General features: G+C 35.1%; 1 protein-coding gene across 3 annotated transcripts in view; it reads right to left on the bottom strand.

Moving 5' to 3' along the window:
* Positions 1-17527, bottom strand: part of mef2ab (myocyte enhancer factor 2ab) — a 35501-nt gene that overhangs the window by 8289 nt on the left and 9685 nt on the right. Inside the window, exons 2-7 of one of the 3 annotated variants that reach the window (XM_067401305.1) lie at positions 13926-14100; positions 13800-13835; positions 13205-13379; positions 7149-7352; positions 2424-2558; positions 1284-1461 (exon numbers count right to left, since the gene is read on the bottom strand). In XM_067401305.1, coding sequence (XP_067257406.1) covers positions 1284-1461; positions 2424-2558; positions 7149-7352; positions 13205-13258 — 571 coding nt within the window. In that variant the 5' untranslated portion in view covers positions 13259-13379; positions 13800-13835; positions 13926-14100. The remainder of the gene's footprint in view (positions 1-1283; positions 1462-2423; positions 2559-7148; positions 7353-13204; positions 13380-13799; positions 13836-13925; positions 14101-17527) is intronic. The other 2 variants (XM_067401306.1, XM_067401307.1) reach the window with 2 other exon arrangements.

Raw genomic sequence — 17527 nt, 5'->3', positions numbered from 1 at the left:
ATTAAAACAGTATTTCATGTTAAAATAGAGAGGCATTTAAAATACATTTTTTTGAAGGTAGATTAGTGCCATTTGGCAAGAGTAAAATTTTTTTGCAATGCCATGTTGTAACCACTAGATTCCTATATAGCTCTATATAAAATGGCTTATAAATTCTGTAATGGTTTTTAGACACAAAACACTTTATTTTATTGAGTTTTGGATTTGGATTTATACTTAGACATTCTAAAAGACTACTTTTTGTCAAGGTTTAGATTTTTTTTTGGTTTGAAATGTTGATTTGAATTGTCGGTTTTTGCATTAATTTTACTACAGTCAAACCTGAACACAGAGGAGGGCATTTTGTCATCAAAATTCAATAAAAATATAACAAAATTAATAGGTATGTTTTATTACAGCTTAATAAATCTGGGTCTGATCTGATTTCAACCTCTTAATTGAGTTTTGGCTCAATTTTATCATATTGTTACAGCCACACCGGTTCATATGTGTGCGTATAATGGTGTGTTGTATGTGTATGTGTGTGTGTTTGTGAATGTGAGTGAGTGTGTATTTGAGTGGGTGTTTCTGTTTTGTACTCTCAATGTTTTTTGTCGATGTTGTTCATTTTTTTGTACTGCTTTGTGGCTGAATTATTGATTTTATTTCACACATATGCATAACATGCTCTGTGTTAGTTGTGCTAGTTCATATATATATGTGTGTGGGTGTCTATTTTGCACTCTTGGCATTTAGGAGTGTCCCCCCTTCACTGCTGTACACTTTTTTTCTGCACAGTGGCTGATTTGTAGTTTGTACCAACAAAAGATTCTCAGAGTTTTCGTATTTTTTTGCATTTCTTATGTTGGTCATTTTTGACCGAAAAGAAGGTAAGTGTGACGATTTTATTTACGACCCTTTAGCATGTCTGAATCATGTCCTTGATTTTTTGGTGTGTTCATATTGCTAATGCGACAAAAGTCACCAAGTGGCATCTCATTCCGATGAAGCTACGATTTTTAACATTTCAAAATATAAAACATTTTCAGTCAAAAATGACCGAAGAGGGCCAGTTTACTTTCAAAATGTATCATTTTACATTTCTTTAAGCATAGTTTGACTACATAAACACCATGAACTAAAGCAATGGTTATCAAGCACTTGATATTTACCTTGGAAATGAATGATTATCATATCCATCAACTACTGTATTTACATGGTATTTCATGCTACCTCAAAACATAACTGGAATTAGCAGTGAACACCACAGCAATAAAAAGTATGGTAATGATGTAGATACTAACCCATGACAGCAGTGCTGTTGGTGCTCTGGAGGCCGTTGGAGGACAGAGATGGTATGTTCGCCCCGCTGAGGGACGCTGGGGCGTCCAGTGAGCTGTCTGTACTGTAGGACAGGGTGCCGGGGTTGGTGACGGGCAAAGTCAATGGCATGGAGAAACTCTGGTGACCCAAAGAGGCCGGCTGATGGAGACAGAGAGGAGAGATATCGAGAAGGATGAAGTTAAATTAAACAAGAAAACATTTCAAATGTTTCCTACATTAGAATCATGATAATAAAAACATTTTATGAAGTTGCTATGGTTTTCTGGACGCAGGCCCGGGACTAGAGGGGCCGTGATTCCTGCTAAGGGGGACTGCTTTTTAAGAGTGTTGCTAGGATGCTCTTGATGGTTGGAACTAGGGCTGCACGATTAATCGAAATTAAACTGGAATCGCAATTTGGCTTAGTGTGATTATGAAATCAATTTTTAATTAAAATAAATATATGCACAGCGTGTTATAGTGAGGAGTAACTCTGTGATCAGTAGTAAATGCTGCTCCATCTCTGAAAGCACTGCGAGTTTGAGTCATGCATTATATAACATGCATTTGAAAAAGAAAAATGCGTCAAACATCTTCCCAAACTTGTAATGCGAGGCGTTCATAAACCTTTTGTCCAAAAAAAGACATTTAATTACATGTTTTTACTCCAAACTCACTTCATAACATCAGTTGAGTGTTTGAAATAACTTCCTTTTGTGAGCTAATGTGGCTTCATATCATAGAATGAAGCAGACAATATATTATTTTATAGTATTCTATACTGTAATTAATTCTATGTCAATTAGCATTGCATTATAAATATATAATTTATTAATATGAAAATACCCCAGAAGGCTTGAAGAACTCAAATACACTATATATATATATATATATATATATATATATTGCACCAGTCGAGTGTTTACTGTCTTCATATTTAATCATTAATTTAATTTAATCATGCAGCCCTAGTTTGAAGCCTTGGTGAGGCTGAGACTTCATAAGTCTTCAATAAGACTTTCAAAAACATTGAATTAAACTAAATTTACTACACCAAACTTTTAAAAGGTAGTGAATGTAACAGAGATGCCATGACGAAAAACATATCACACTTTGCTTACAATTTTGTGATTTCTCATCATATTGTCAAACTCTTCATTAATCTTCTGATATTTCTCCTCCGTGTGAGGTGTGAGGACATATGAAGACTCTGGATCTGGGCTGTCACAACCTCTGTGCTCCTTCTTGTTCAGCACCTGTAGGGAGCAGCAAAGAATGACAGTAGGATAGTATTAAAAATCTACATCACACTGGAAATGAAAGGTCAAAGGAATTCAGTCTATGCAGAATATTATCATATCTGTTACACAATGTTAAAGCGCTAAAGCAAAAGTGTAAGTGCAGGACAGTAGATTGAGGACCCTCTTGCAGTACTTTAAGAGCCCTTATGAGAGTGAATGGAAATCAGAGGCTTATCTCATCCTCAGGCGCCTTTAATGTTGTATCTCTGTGCTTTAACGTTATAAATGGGCTTAAAATTACACCTATGACTCAGATAGAGGTTGAAGAGTTCAACTCAGAGGTGCTGACTAAACCAAAAAGATATGCAGTGAAAATTGACTGATTTGACAGGATCTGCCCCAATTCATCATCACCGACTACAGCCCGTCCAGGTTTGATGGTTATAGGATGTTCGAGAAGTTAATGCACTTTATGGCCACTTTCCTAGGTCTAGTCACTGAGTAATCAATGTGAAAGGGTCCACCAATGGTAGACCTTTAATAAATACAAAAAATACACAACAATCACTGACAATCCCAATGAAAAATCTTCTGATATACTATAGAGAAGACACATATGAGAAGCCTTAGGTGTCCCCAGAATGTGTCTGTGAAGTTTCAGCTCAAAATACCCCCACAGATCATGTTGTAAATGCCCATTTTTGAGTGGAAGGAAAAACATGCTGTTTTCAAGCATGTATCTTTAAATGCAAATGAGCTGCTGCTCCCCGCCCCCTTTCCAGAAAAGGGCGGAGCCTGTACAGTTTGTGCCTCAGATACTCTGCCAAAAACTAAAACATCTATTTGGTTTTGATCATCATCTCTTTCACAGTCATGCTCACGTGACATTGCAGTTCTTCATGATCATGAAAGTTTATTATCTGCATGCGTTTAAAAGCCATATCAGTCTAACCTTCTGATATATGTGTAATATACAGCATCTACTGCTATATATGTTGCTAATATGGGAAAAAAAAAATCACTGCTCTTGATTGAATAACTTTATTAGCTTTAATAAGAATTGACAATAAATTTCTTACTTGAATACTGCTGTTAAATGATCTGGCGAGGAGATAAAAATGGCGGACTGTGTACAGCTCACTCAGGGGAGGAGCTATGCTAATAGAGCAGAGTCTGTCAGCAGTCATGGGCGGAGCCTAAGCAATGTGACATCACATAATGGGTCCCCAATAATGCATTTTGAATTTTTCAGGTTTATTACTTTTCTGTCTGAACAGCTTCAAGATTAGCCTCATTTTTAATAATCCATATTTGGATACATATAACAGAATATCAAATAATTAAAGTTGCAATTGAGATCATAGTTACAGTATTTTGCATGCCAATATACTGTAAAACAAGATAGTGTACTCTAATGTGAGATCAGCAGCACACATAACATTCCTGGTACACGTAAGGCATTTGTGATTAATAGAGGCTAATGAGAGCTGCACTTGCCAAAAGTGCCACGTCCTTGACTGATAGTATCTCAGGTTTCCTTGGTATGAATGTTGGATAAGACTGGATCTTTATTTTTAGCTACAAGCAATTAGCACCACTCACAGAAAATCTGTTCGCATGACTTCAGCACCAGGATTTAGCTACAGATTGCTAGACGCTGAACATGTATTTTAAACCTGGTATCTCAACAGAAAACAGTCTCACAATCACAACAAACATTCCATGTATGTATTGCATTAAAATAAATGCTGTTCATTCAACTTTTAATTCATTAACGAAGTCTGAAAAAATTGTATCACAGTGACCACAAAAGTGTGTAATTCACTTTGGATGAAAGCTTCCATGAATAAATGTAAATACAGATGACAATTGCTTATATATCTTGGCAAAAGGAAAAGCACAGAACAGCCTTGGCTAGATTCACATGCTAATTATAAATGGAGCAAATGCATGTGACAATGAAGATGTGATCTATGTGATCTATAATTACTCCAGCCTGCATGCTCAAAATGTGGCCCAACTGTTTGTTAACTGTATTACAACAACGGTAAATGCAGCCCGCATCTCCAGATGCCACTGCTACAAGATGCATTTGTGTAATCTGTTAAAGGCCGTTCTGTTAGGTACTATTCAATCAGAAGAAATTCAGGATAAGTCAACCACTACAAAATGAGATATCTGGGATATGTTTTTGAAGTTGTGATGAAACAGATCTTTTCTTCTGTTATTGTGACGTACATATGATACAAGTAATAGATTATGGAAAAATAAAAAAATAAAAATGTAGGGAGGGGTTTTTTCCACCAGTCATTGACTGGATTTTGAGATGTGGGTGATGCATTTAAAAATGAAGACTAATGAACTCAAGTATGGTTTAAATGGAAAGTTCACCCAAAATTCTGTCATAATTTACTCACCCTCAAGTTGTTCCGAACCTGTTTAAATTTCTTTGAGATTTTGAATAATGTTTGTAACCAAACACCATGGTATGGAACAAAGATACTATGGAAGTCAATGGTGCCCCACAATTCTTCAAAATAACAAAGAAATTCATACAGGTTTGGAACAACTTGAGGGTGAGTAAATGATGACAGAATTTTCATCTTTTTTGGTGAACTATCCCTTTAAAGAACTAAATGACTGGAAAAGACGATCCAGTTATAACATTTTGATTAAAAATTACAAGGTTGAAATTTTTTTTTTTGAAAAATAAAACATATGCATGGATGAATTGTTCACAATAAGATTGATAACATGCATTTAGAATTTAAAGAGGGCATATTTTCATTTCATGCTAACTTTAAAGGTGCCCTAGAATCAAAAATTGAATTTACCTTGGCATAGTTGAATAAGTACATGGAAATGACATACAGTGAGTCTCAAACACCATTGTTTCCTCCTTCTTATATAAATCTCATTTGTTTAAAAGACCTCCGAAGAACAGGCAAATCTCAACATAACACAGACTTTTACGTAACAGTCGGGATCATTAATATGCACGCCCCCAATATTTGCATATGCCAGCTCATGTTCAAGGCATTAGACAAGGGCAGCCAGTATTAACGTCTGGATCTGTGTACAGCTGAATCATCAGACTAGGTAAGCAAGCAAGAACAACAGCGATGTAAAGGGGCTGTGCGCTGAATCGGTGCATAGTTAATGATGCTTCAAAATAGGCAGATAAAAAAATTAATTATAAGAAATCTATGGGGTATTTTGAGCTGAAACTTCACAGACACATTCAGGGGACACCTTAGACTTATATTACATCTTGTAAAAACTGGTTCTAGGGCACCTTTAAGTTTACAGGGGAGCACATTAAATGGGATGCATGCAATCTTTATATCTTAAACTCATTACAAAATCAAAATTGACATTTTTTATGGAATATTGCAGAGTTTGTTATAATTGATTTAGGCCCCATTTACACTAGTGCATTTTTGTTTTAAAACGCATAACTTTTGCTATGGTTACACCTGTCATTTACACTACTCCACCACAACCATCCAATCAATTCCCCATGGAATAAATCAAGCACCGCCCTACATTTTTTCTTGATCAAGAAGACTTTTCACTTGGATATACATCACATTCGGGAGGAAAAGACTATTGCAACTTATGTTTCAATTTAAAACTGGTATTTAAAATAGAACAAATCATTGTGATTTTATTCTGCTTTTGAACTTAACACAATGTCTTAAAGGATTAGTTACTTCAGAATTAAAATTTCCTGATAATTTACTCACCCCCATGTCATCCAAGATGTTCATGTCTTTCTTTCTTCAGTCGAAAAGAAATTAAGGTTTTTGAAGAAAACATTCCAGGATTTTTCTCCATATAGTGGACTTCACTGGGGTTCAACGGGTTGAAGGTCCAAATGTCAGTTTCAAAGGGCTCTACACAATCCCAGATGAGGAATAAGGGTCTTATCTAGCGAAACAATCAGTCATTTTCTAAAAAAAAAAATATATATATATAAATATATAATATATATATATATAATATATATATATAATATATATATATATATATATATATATATATATATATATATATATATATATATATATATATACTTTTCAACCACAAATGCTTGTCTTGCACTACCTCTGGGATGTGCCACACATTACGTAATCATGTTGGAAAGGTCACGCGTCATGTAGGCAGAAGTACCGATCCACTGTCTACAAAGTGAACGTGCAAAGACTAAGTCAAACGCCCTTTACAAAAAAAGGTAAAAACAACGATGTCGGATGATTTTGAAGTTGGAGGAGAAAATGAGTTTTGCGGAAGTACCCGCACTGCGGTGACCTTTCCAGCGTGATTATGTAATGTGTGGTGCATCTCAGAGCAGTGCAATTTATTTAGATAATGACTGATTGTTTCGCTAGAAAAGACCCTTATTCCTTGTCTGGGATCATGTAGAGCTCTTTGAAGCTGCACTGGAACTGCAGTTTGGACCATTGAACCCCAATATGGAGAAAAGTCCTGAAATGTTTTCTTTTCGACTGAAGAAAGAAAGACAGAAACATCTTGGATGACATGGGGATGAGTAAATTATAAGGAATTCTGAAGTAACTAATCCTGTAATGTGTAGCCACTTACTTCCACAATGTCAGAGTTGGTTCTGCTCTCATGTGGTTCGTTGTATTCCGTGTATTTCAGCAAGACTTTGTCCATATCTGTGCTGGCGTACTGGAAGAGCTTATTGGAGCTGTTGAAGATAATCAGGGCTATTTCACAGTCACACAGAACACTGAGTTCATACGCCTTCTTCATCAGACCAAACTTCCTCTTTGTGAACGTCACCTATAAAAAATGATAGGAGAAATAGCAGAAATGAGAGCAAGCTCCTTAAAGGTGTATATGATATCATAGATGTCATAGATATCAAATAAAGTGTTCAAGTAACTTGAAGAGATCTGCTCACTGGTGACTGATGTGGTTTTGCAGAAACCAAAAAATGCATTGAACAAAAGCTACATCTAAAAACACTCAGCATAGAAAACTGTAAATTAAGGATTTACATAACACTATTTAACAAGAAATTAATACTTTTATTTAGCAAGGATGCATTAAAATGGTCTAAAGTGACAGTAAAAACATATATATTAAAAAAATTATAAAATAAAAATAAATGTTCTTTTAAACTTTGTATTCACCTGTTTTTAACACTGAAAATAATGATAAGAAATGTTTCTTGAGCAGCAAATCATCATATCAGAATGATTTCTGAAGGATCACGTGACACTGAATTCCTTTGATCACAGGAATAAATTACATTTTAAAATGTATTAAAAAAGAAAATAGTTATACTAAATTGTAAGAATTAAAATATATTAAAATAGAAAACACATTTAAAATTATAATAATAATATATTTCATAATATTTCTTTTTCTTTTTTTACTGTATATGTGAAAATAAATGCAGCCTTGGTGAGCATAAGAGACTTTTTTAAAATAACATTTAGAAAATCTTACTGACCCCAAACTTTTAAATGGCAGTGTAAATAAAATTATATACAACTTCAAGCTTTTAATACTCTTACAAAAAGCAATGTGCCGTTATTTTTCATTAATAGTATCAGAAGAAGTCATTGTTCACAACTGTCTGATGGGACCCAGCTGTCAGGGTTGCCAGATCTTCTCATGTTTCCTGCCAATTATAAGCCTTCCTGAGGAATCTCAGGCTTGCTCCCACTTCACAGCTGACGGCCAAATTCTTACAACAGTGCATGAACCACTGACAACAAACTTTTTCCATGTTTGTTGTCAATGTCAAAGTGTATAATCACATTTGAAAAGCTTAAAGGGATAGTTCACACAAAAATGAAAATTATCCCATGATTTACTCACCCTCAAGCCATCCTAGGTGTATATGACTATCGTCTTTCAGTCAAACACAATCAGAGTTATATTAAAATATATTCTGGCTCTTCCAAGCTTTATAATGGGAGTGAATGGTACCCTAGATTCTGAAGCCCAAAAAAGCACATCCATCCATCATAAAAGTAATCCATACGGCTCCAGGGGGTTAATAAAGACCGTCTGACGAGAAGTGATGCATTTTATGTAAGGGAAATGTCCATAATTATAACTTCATAAACTGTAATCAATAGCTTCCGGTAACGGCTGCCCGCACGTTCACGAGAGTCATGTTCTGGCGGAAGGGTGACCTCTGACCCGACGTATGATGTAGCTCCTCTTTTCTTATATTGAAATCCTTCGACATTTTTCCTCTCATTTAGACTTCTAATTTGTGACCGGCATTTTGTTTTGCTTTATTGTCTGCGTGTCCGCATTTATCAATTCTCATCTGAGCTTACGCTATGCCTTCATCATGCATTGGGTCAGAGGTCACTCTTCCACCGGAACTCGACTTGCATACGGCCGACTGGAAGACAGTGATTATAGTTTATAAAGTTATAAATATGGATATTTTTCAAACAAAAACACATGCCTTCACTTCAGAAGGCCTTTATAAACCCCCTATGGATTACTTTTATATGGATGGATGCACTTTTTTGGGCTTCAAAATCTAATCCTCCATTCACTCCCATTTTAAAGCTTGGAAGAGCCAGAATATTTTTAATATAACTCTGATTGTGTTTGGCTGAAAGAAGAAAGTCAGATACACCTAGGATGGCTTGAGGGTGCATAAAAAAGGGGAGAATTTTCATTTTTGGGTGAACTATCCCTTTAAACATAGTTCCAGAGACTTTTACAGAGGTGGATAATTAGCGCTTTTGAGTAATAAAAGAATAACAATTAATTCAATCAAACTCAAATCAGGTTATTTACAATGTGTACTTGATTGAAAACACTGAAAACTAGAGATTCTGAAAATTCAGCTTTGCCATTACAGGAATAAATTGCATTTTAAAATAGAAAACATTTTAAACAATCATAATATTTCACACTATTACTGTTTTTACTGTATTTTTGACCAAATAAATGAAGCCTTGATAAACATAAGAGAAGAGACTTTCAAAAACATTTTCAAAAACCCCAAACATTTACTTTTCTATCACTCTAATAAAAAATAAAGGTACAAAACAAAATTAAAGTACAAAATCTTGGGCGGTACCTTTTCTTTGTATCTTATTTAGGGTGTATATTAGTACCTTAAAGGTACAAACCCGATTGCAAAAAAGTTGGGACACTGTACAAATTGTAAATAAAAACGTAATGCAATAATTTACAAATCTCATAGACTTATATTTTATTCACAATAGAATATAGATAACATATCAAATGTTGAAAGTGAGACATTTTGAAATGTCATGCCAAATATTGGCTCATTTTGGATTTCATGAGAGCTACACATTCCAAAAAAGTTGGGACAGGTAGCAATAAGAGGCCAGAAAAGTTAAATGTAGATATAAGGAACAGCTGGAGGACCAATTTGCAACTTATTAGGTCAATTGGCAACATGATTGGGTATAAAAAGAGCCTCTCAGAGTGGCAGTGTCTCTCAGAAGTCAAGATGGGGTTGCATGAGTGCGTGTGGCGTGGGCAGCTTACACATCTGGAAAGGCACCATCAATGCTGAAAGGTATATCCAAGTTCTAGAACAACATATGCTCCCATCCAGACGTCGTCTCTTTCAGGGAAGACCTTGCATTTTCCAACATGACAATGCCAGACCACATACTGCATCAATTACAACATCATGGCTGCGTAGAAGAAGGATCCGGGTACTGAAATGACCAGCCTGCAGTCCAGATCTTTCACCCATAGAAAACATTTGGCGCATCATAAAGAGGAAGATGCGACAAAGAAGACCTAAGACAGTTGAGCAACTAGAAGCCTGTATTAGACAAGAATGGGACAAAATTCCTATTCCTAAACTTGAGCAGCTTGTCTCCTCAGTCCCCAGACATTTGCAGACTGTTATAAAAAGAAGAGGGGATGCCACACAGTGGTAAACATGGTCTTGTCCCAACTTTTTTGAGATGTGTTGATGCCATGAAATTTAAAATCAACTTATTTTTCCCTTAAAATGATACATTTTCCCCAATTTAAACATTTGATATGTCATCTATGTTGTATTCTGAATAAAATATTGAAATTTGAAACTTCCACATCATTGCATTCTGTTTTTATTCACAATTTGTACAGTGTCCCAACTTTTCTGGAAATGGGTTTGTACATATTATTACCTGAAGTGTACATATTAGTTGGTTTTTAAAGGGTCCCGCACCAGTGACAGCTTTTGTACCTTTTTTTCGGGTGAATGATTATGGACAGGAGTCTTAGGGCTTCTTAGACTAAAATAAATGAAACCTTTAATAAACTTGCTGAAAATGAATTTCTACTAAAACTGTATGAAACAGTAACCAAAATCCCGACATACAGTACAGAGAAATTACTTGTTTACACAGGAATACATTTCCAAATATGTATGTAACTGACTAAAAACCTTCAGTGATAATAAAAAACACTGTGTGTACCAAAAATAATCTACCAAACAAGAGTGCACAGACAAGATAGTGTTTGTGGTGCTGGTTAGTATTTGATCCCAGTGCAGACTGGGTAAATTCAGGCATGTCTCTGTGGTTTTGCTGTGAGTGACGGGCGTCAGGGCAGAGAGAGAGAGACTATACAAGCCCTCAGACTGACCAGTCTTCTAATGAGAGATGTGGAGCCCTGAACTGCTCTAATTACTGCCACCACACCACAGGGACTGCAGTCTGCTGAGGAACCCAGACAAGAGCTCCTGTGTGCTGGATCAGCCGAGTCTCACCACTACAGACCCACAGTCTGACCTGTACATTCATTAAAACACTCCTGAGCCATCATTTGAATAGATATAAATCATGTATGTTAGGAATGAAGGTGAGGGACGTTTCAGGTGCTCCAACACTCTACAAAGATGAAGGGGTTTGTAAGAAATCTTTAAAAAAAAAAAGGCATCTAAACAGATTGGGCTGATGGTGATGCAGTTGGCTGCATCTGATGCTGTTCATTAAAGATTGGAATTGTAAGGATTTCAATGGTCAGATTTCTTAAATGGTTAGTTCACCCAAAAATGAAAACTCTGTCATTTATTACTCACCCTCATGTCGTTCCACACCCATAAGACTTTCGTTCGTCTTCGGAACATGAATGAAGATCTTTTTGCCCAAACAAAGCACTCGCATTGCTTCATAAAACTGAGCTTAAACCACATGGATTATTTTAATGATGTCTTTAAGTTAATTTGTGTTCCATTAATGGTGGTTGATTATGATTTCACTTTTTTTCTGCAAAGTTACGATGCTCGATGTTCAATGCAAAGGGAGATATTTTCTTTTACAGAAATTGCTGTTTAAGGACTACAACAAACGGCTGGTAGGGACAAGTTGTAACTTCTTCCTGAGTCTCTCCATCAGTGTCGACTCCGGTTTGAACAATGTAAGGCTGAACACCGTTACTGACAATCCTCATTTTGGCTGCGTGAGATTCTCCAGCTTTGTTGTTGTTGAGCAACCGAAGCGTGAGCTGTTAAAGCTCCGCCCTCTTCTGGAGCAGCGGCTCATTTGCATTTAAAGGGACACACACAAAAACGGCGTGTTTTCGCTCACACCCAAATAGGGGCAAATTTGACAAGCTATAATAAATGATCTGTGGGGTATTTAGAGCTGAAACTACACAGACACATTCTAGAGACACCAGAGACTTATATTACATCATGTAAAAGGGGCATTATAGGTACCCTTTAATGATTCCATTCATTCCATTCATTCTCAACTAATTGTGGTTTAGTGAAGAAACGTTCTGAATGATTCAGAGCCACTGAATCGCTTCAAACTGATAACTCATAAGTTTGTATCTGATTTTCAGCCTTTGCAACCAATCCCCTTAAAAAATATTTCATAATACTGTAGTCATCTGCTCATAAACCAGATTTTACTGGTCTTGAGGAATGCTTGTTGTGTGCAACCAGCAAGGAAATAATAAAAAAAAAAATTTGATTCCAAATCTTAACATTGATATCTAGAGACCAGTAACTCTATTTTCTATTTCAATATATTTTCAAATGTAATTTATTCCTGTGATCAAAGCTGAATTTTCAGAATCATTACTCCAGTCTTCAGTGTCACATGATCCTTCAGAAATCATTCTGATATGATGATTTGATACTCAAGAAACATTTCTTATTATTATTATCAATGTTGAAAACAGTTGTGCTGCTTCATGTGTTTGAGGAAACCATAATACATAATCTTCATGATTCTTTAATGAATAGAAAGTTCAAAAGAACAGCATTATTTTGTAATATAAAATAGAAATGTTGTAATGTTATAAATGTCTTTACTGTCAAATTTGGTTAATTTAATGAATCCTTGCTGCATATACAGTAAGCAATTTCTTTCTTTTCTTTCTTTTTTTTTTTTTTTTTTAAATCTTACTGACCCCAAACTTTTGAACAGTAATGTATATATTTAACATAATTTTTGCAAATAACTGAAATGGACATTTATGAACACAATGTTTATCTTTAATTATCTGAAAATGGGAAATGTAGATTTCAGCACCGATTCACTTGTATTTGGCAAAGTCTGGCGAATATATTGATCTGTTGAAGCAACCCAAAGATTTCTTTTATCTACTTACACCAGACATTTTTTTAATACAGGTTTCAGTTTGGATGTGTGAAGCAGACGTCCTCATCTTACCTGTCTGTTTCTCTCATCCATTATGCGGGTAATCTGGATCTTCTTTCGCCCCATTGTCACTTCCCTTTGTTTCTTTTTGCTAATCAAAATCCTCAGTGATTATGGCAGATTATGTTTTGGTTTTACTGCATTGTAAGAAAAGAGCTCCTCTCTGCATTCTTCAACACTACAGATCCTGCAAGAGATGCAAAGAGATGTAAGGCATGACATACAGCTTTTATGGAAATGTACCAAATTTACATGAAGCACCAATGAACAAATATGAGCCAGTGATGACACAAAAATTTGCAAGCAACATTTCAATGTCACTTGCAGCATAAGCAATCGCACATTTTTTAAACCATCCATTTTAGAGGTCTCTCCTGTAATCTGATTTGCTGGCTGGTGTAAACAACAGCAGTATTACACTAAACCCACTGGATTATGGGGGCCGAAAAAGTCGTTGTCAGCAGTGTTTATCATTAACATAAATTCAAACCATCTTATTTCCCATTAAAACCAAATCATACAGCTACTAGTGCGCATAATCTACCACAAATCTAAAATTAACACCCAAGCCCAAGAGAGAAATAAACAAATTCCATGAGGGTCTTACTTTTGCTTGTATTTATTCCTCACTCAGAATGCTTCTCTAGAAATATAAGAAAAGATCAAAGATTTGTGTCGCTCCAACTATTTATGGAACTCATAAGATCTAAAAAGTGGCTACACTGAGAATTACCTAGAGAATTCCTGTCGGATGTTCCCAGTGAAGGAGCAGGTCTTGAGATCTGAAGGAAGACAAAGGAACAACTCCCGTATTCCTGCACTTTCACACCTTCCCGCTCAGCTCTGCCGTTACCAGGGCAACCAACGAGATGCCTTACATATGATCAACTCTAAGTGAAAAGAGAAGCCTGTTTAAAAGAAGGAGAGAAAGCAATAAAACAACACTGTATATTTTAGCAATGTTTAATAGGAGTGTACACTGGGATAATTATTTACCTAACAGAGGAAATGCATATGGGAATGATATGCTTTTCAAATGCTAAGAGATTCATCATGCAAATACATGAGTAAATTTCACAGCAATGATACACACTGTAACTCTTCTGCTGTCCAGGTTTTGCATTAATGTAGTTTGCATAGTGCTACTTTCACTTGTTTAGGAGGGTTTGCATCTGTGGTTAATCTGTGGTACACCACTTTTGCTGAAAAGCATCTCCTGTTCTTACTGTTTCTATATACAGTATATACACACAGTTGCAAGAAAAAGTATGTGAACCACTTGCACAATCTGTGAAAATGTGAATAATTTTAACAAAATTAGAGAGATCATGCAAAATGCATGTTGTTTTTTTTTATTTTGTACTGTCCTGAGTAAGATATTTTACATAAAAGATGTTTATACATAATCAGCAAGAAAAAAAAAAAAGCTGAATTTATTAAAATGACTGTTTAAAAGTGTGTGAACCATTGATTCTCAATACTGTGTGTGGTTACATGGATGATCCACGACTGTTTTTATGTTTTGTGATGGTTGTTCATGAGTCTCTTGTTTGTCCTGAGCAGTTAAACTGAGCTCTGTTCTTCAGAAAAATCCTCCAGCTCCTGCAGATTCATCAGATTTCCAGCATCTTTTGCATATTTTAACCCTTTCCAGCAGTTACTGTATGATTTTCAGATCCATTTTATCACACTGAGGACAACTGAATAATTTTTGGTCCCAAATTTTAATCAGTTTTACTGTATTAAGAATTTTTGGTTATACTATGTCAGAGTTTACTTTATTTTGCTGTCCTCACTTACATAAGTGATCTATAGTGTCCTGCACCCATATATATTTATATTTATATATATATATATATATATAAAACACAGTCACTCCTACGAGCCACTTTGGCGGGTTGAATTTTATATATGATATATACATATTTCAATTTTAGTCTTTTAAAAGGCATCTGAAATAATAAACTAAGTGCAATGTAGAGTGAAAAATATAGATTTATATATATATATATAGATACTGAAATATCTGAAACGCTTCCAATACTCATTTTCCACAGAATAGATACACGATACCAGCTGCTCTTTCTCTCTCTCTCATCTGTCCGACAGCGTGTCGACACACAAACCCTCCTCCCCTCACTCTCCGTTTCATTTGCTCCAGATGAATATTGTTGGTGTGTTACAGGGCTTGAATTTCGGCGTGGGATTGCGAGTATTGTGCACACATAAAGCTGCCTCTCAGTACTAAATTGAGTTTTCTTTCACTGCTTATTGCGCTTAAACAGTCAAATACCCACAAAATAATGTCAAAATGCCAGTCTTGTCGAGTATTCACATAAACACAGTCAGTTATGTTTTAAGTGACGTAGACAGTTGAGAAAGAAACGCATGTGTAACAGTATAATGGATCTGTGCGTCTTAAAGTGACAGCAGCCTAATATACCTGCTGCCAAATTATGAGATAATATTAAAAATATCAGTGTGCCAGTTTTTTACCCATGGTATTGATGTCAAAATTGTGGCCAGCGAAAATGCTGAGTGGCTAGTAACTTTGAAAAACCACTAGACACGGTGACTGGTGAGCGAAAAAGTTGATATAATGTACAGTTAAACCAAAAATTATTCAGACATTAAACAGACAAGTGAATGCAGGACACTATAGTTCACTTATGTAAGTGAGGATAGCAAAATAAAGTAAAATCTGACATAGTATAGCCAAAAATTCTTCATACAGTAAAATTGATTAAAATTTGGGACCAAAAATTATTCAGAGTTTACCTCACCATGTTTTGCTTAAGTGTTATCTGACATAATTAAGATTATGTTTAACTCTGAGATCTTGTCATATTTTATTACCATTCAGTTTATAGTGAATAAACTGAATTAATGAATGAAATGTTCAAGGTGTCTGAATACATTTTGGTTTGACTCTATAATATAGAGTATTATATATATATATATATATACAGCTATGGAAAAAATTAATAGACCACTTAACATTGATTTCTGAACTTGGAGTGGTCTCTTATTTTTTTCCATAGCTGTATGTATATATCTCTATCTATCTATCTATCTATCTATCTATCTATCTATCTATCTATCTATCTATCTATCTATCTATCTATCTATCTATCTATCTATCTATCTATCTATCTATCTATCTATCTATCTATCTATCTATCTATCTATCTATCTATCTATCTATCTATCTATCTATTTATATATATATATATACACACACACACACACACACACACATAAACACACAATGAGATAACATGCTTTTCATCATTTAGTTGTTGCCAATACTTGCACATACTTTGTGAAAGAACCAACTTAAAAGACTCAGTGGCCACTAATTTGAGACTCATTCTCATTCATCTCCATTCCCATAAAGGAACTGAAAGATTCAATGGTCCACTTACAGTTGAAAATAAAGATAAATAATTTACTTACAATGAGTGACTCAGATGGGTGAATGTTTCCAGCAGACCAATACGATTCAGTCAGAAACACAACTGTCATTGTCACACAGCACACAGACATGACATAATCTCACTTACAGCCTGAGTACATGTCTGGCCTCCTTACATAAATCCTTTTTACAATAATTCATTACACAAAACATGAACACAGCATTATACCCTGTGGTCTTATATGAGGATGACTGCATCCAACCTCTTCTGCTAATTAAGGGTTGTGGGATTGTTTCCCTAATAAATGCAGACTGACACAGCTATGTTCTCCAAAACATCTGGCTTCAGGGGTCTAGTGTCTTTTTTTCTTTGCAGTTGAACATTTTATTACTGTATATCCATGTTTTTGCTATTCGAAGAGATCTGCTGATGTAATTATTTGTTTTATGGCACAAATTTTTGTTGAAGTATTCACACGGATTGCTTTACAAAACAATTTCTTGAGTTTTTGGAAATGTAATCAAGGTTTAATTGTAAAAGTTCTGGACGGGTTTATTTTTAACTCACAACTGCCTGAGGAACTTTTTGGAGTAATCAAAAACAATGACATTCATAGTAAATTTCAACGATCTCATTGGTATTTTGGGTTCAGTTTTTGAAAGAAGTCTCAAAAATACAGTGAAAAGTATAATATTGTGAAATATTATTACAATTTAAAATTGCTGTTTTCTTCTTTTTTTAAAAAAATATATATATTGTAAAATGTAATTTATTCCTGTGATCAAAGCTGAATTTTCAGCATCATTACTCCAGTCTTCAGTGTCACATGATCCTTCAGAAATCATTCTAAAATGATGATTTTATTATTATCAATGTTGACTTTTGATCGACTTTTGTAATGAATCCTTGCTAAATAAAG

The sequence above is a fragment of the Chanodichthys erythropterus genome, chromosome 11 (genome assembly GCF_024489055.1).
Source record: "Chanodichthys erythropterus isolate Z2021 chromosome 11, ASM2448905v1, whole genome shotgun sequence".
NCBI classification, from domain to species: Eukaryota; Metazoa; Chordata; class Actinopteri; order Cypriniformes; family Xenocyprididae; genus Chanodichthys; species Chanodichthys erythropterus.
Note: the sequence above shows the minus strand (reverse complement) of the source record. Positions and strands in the feature narration are given on the sequence as shown.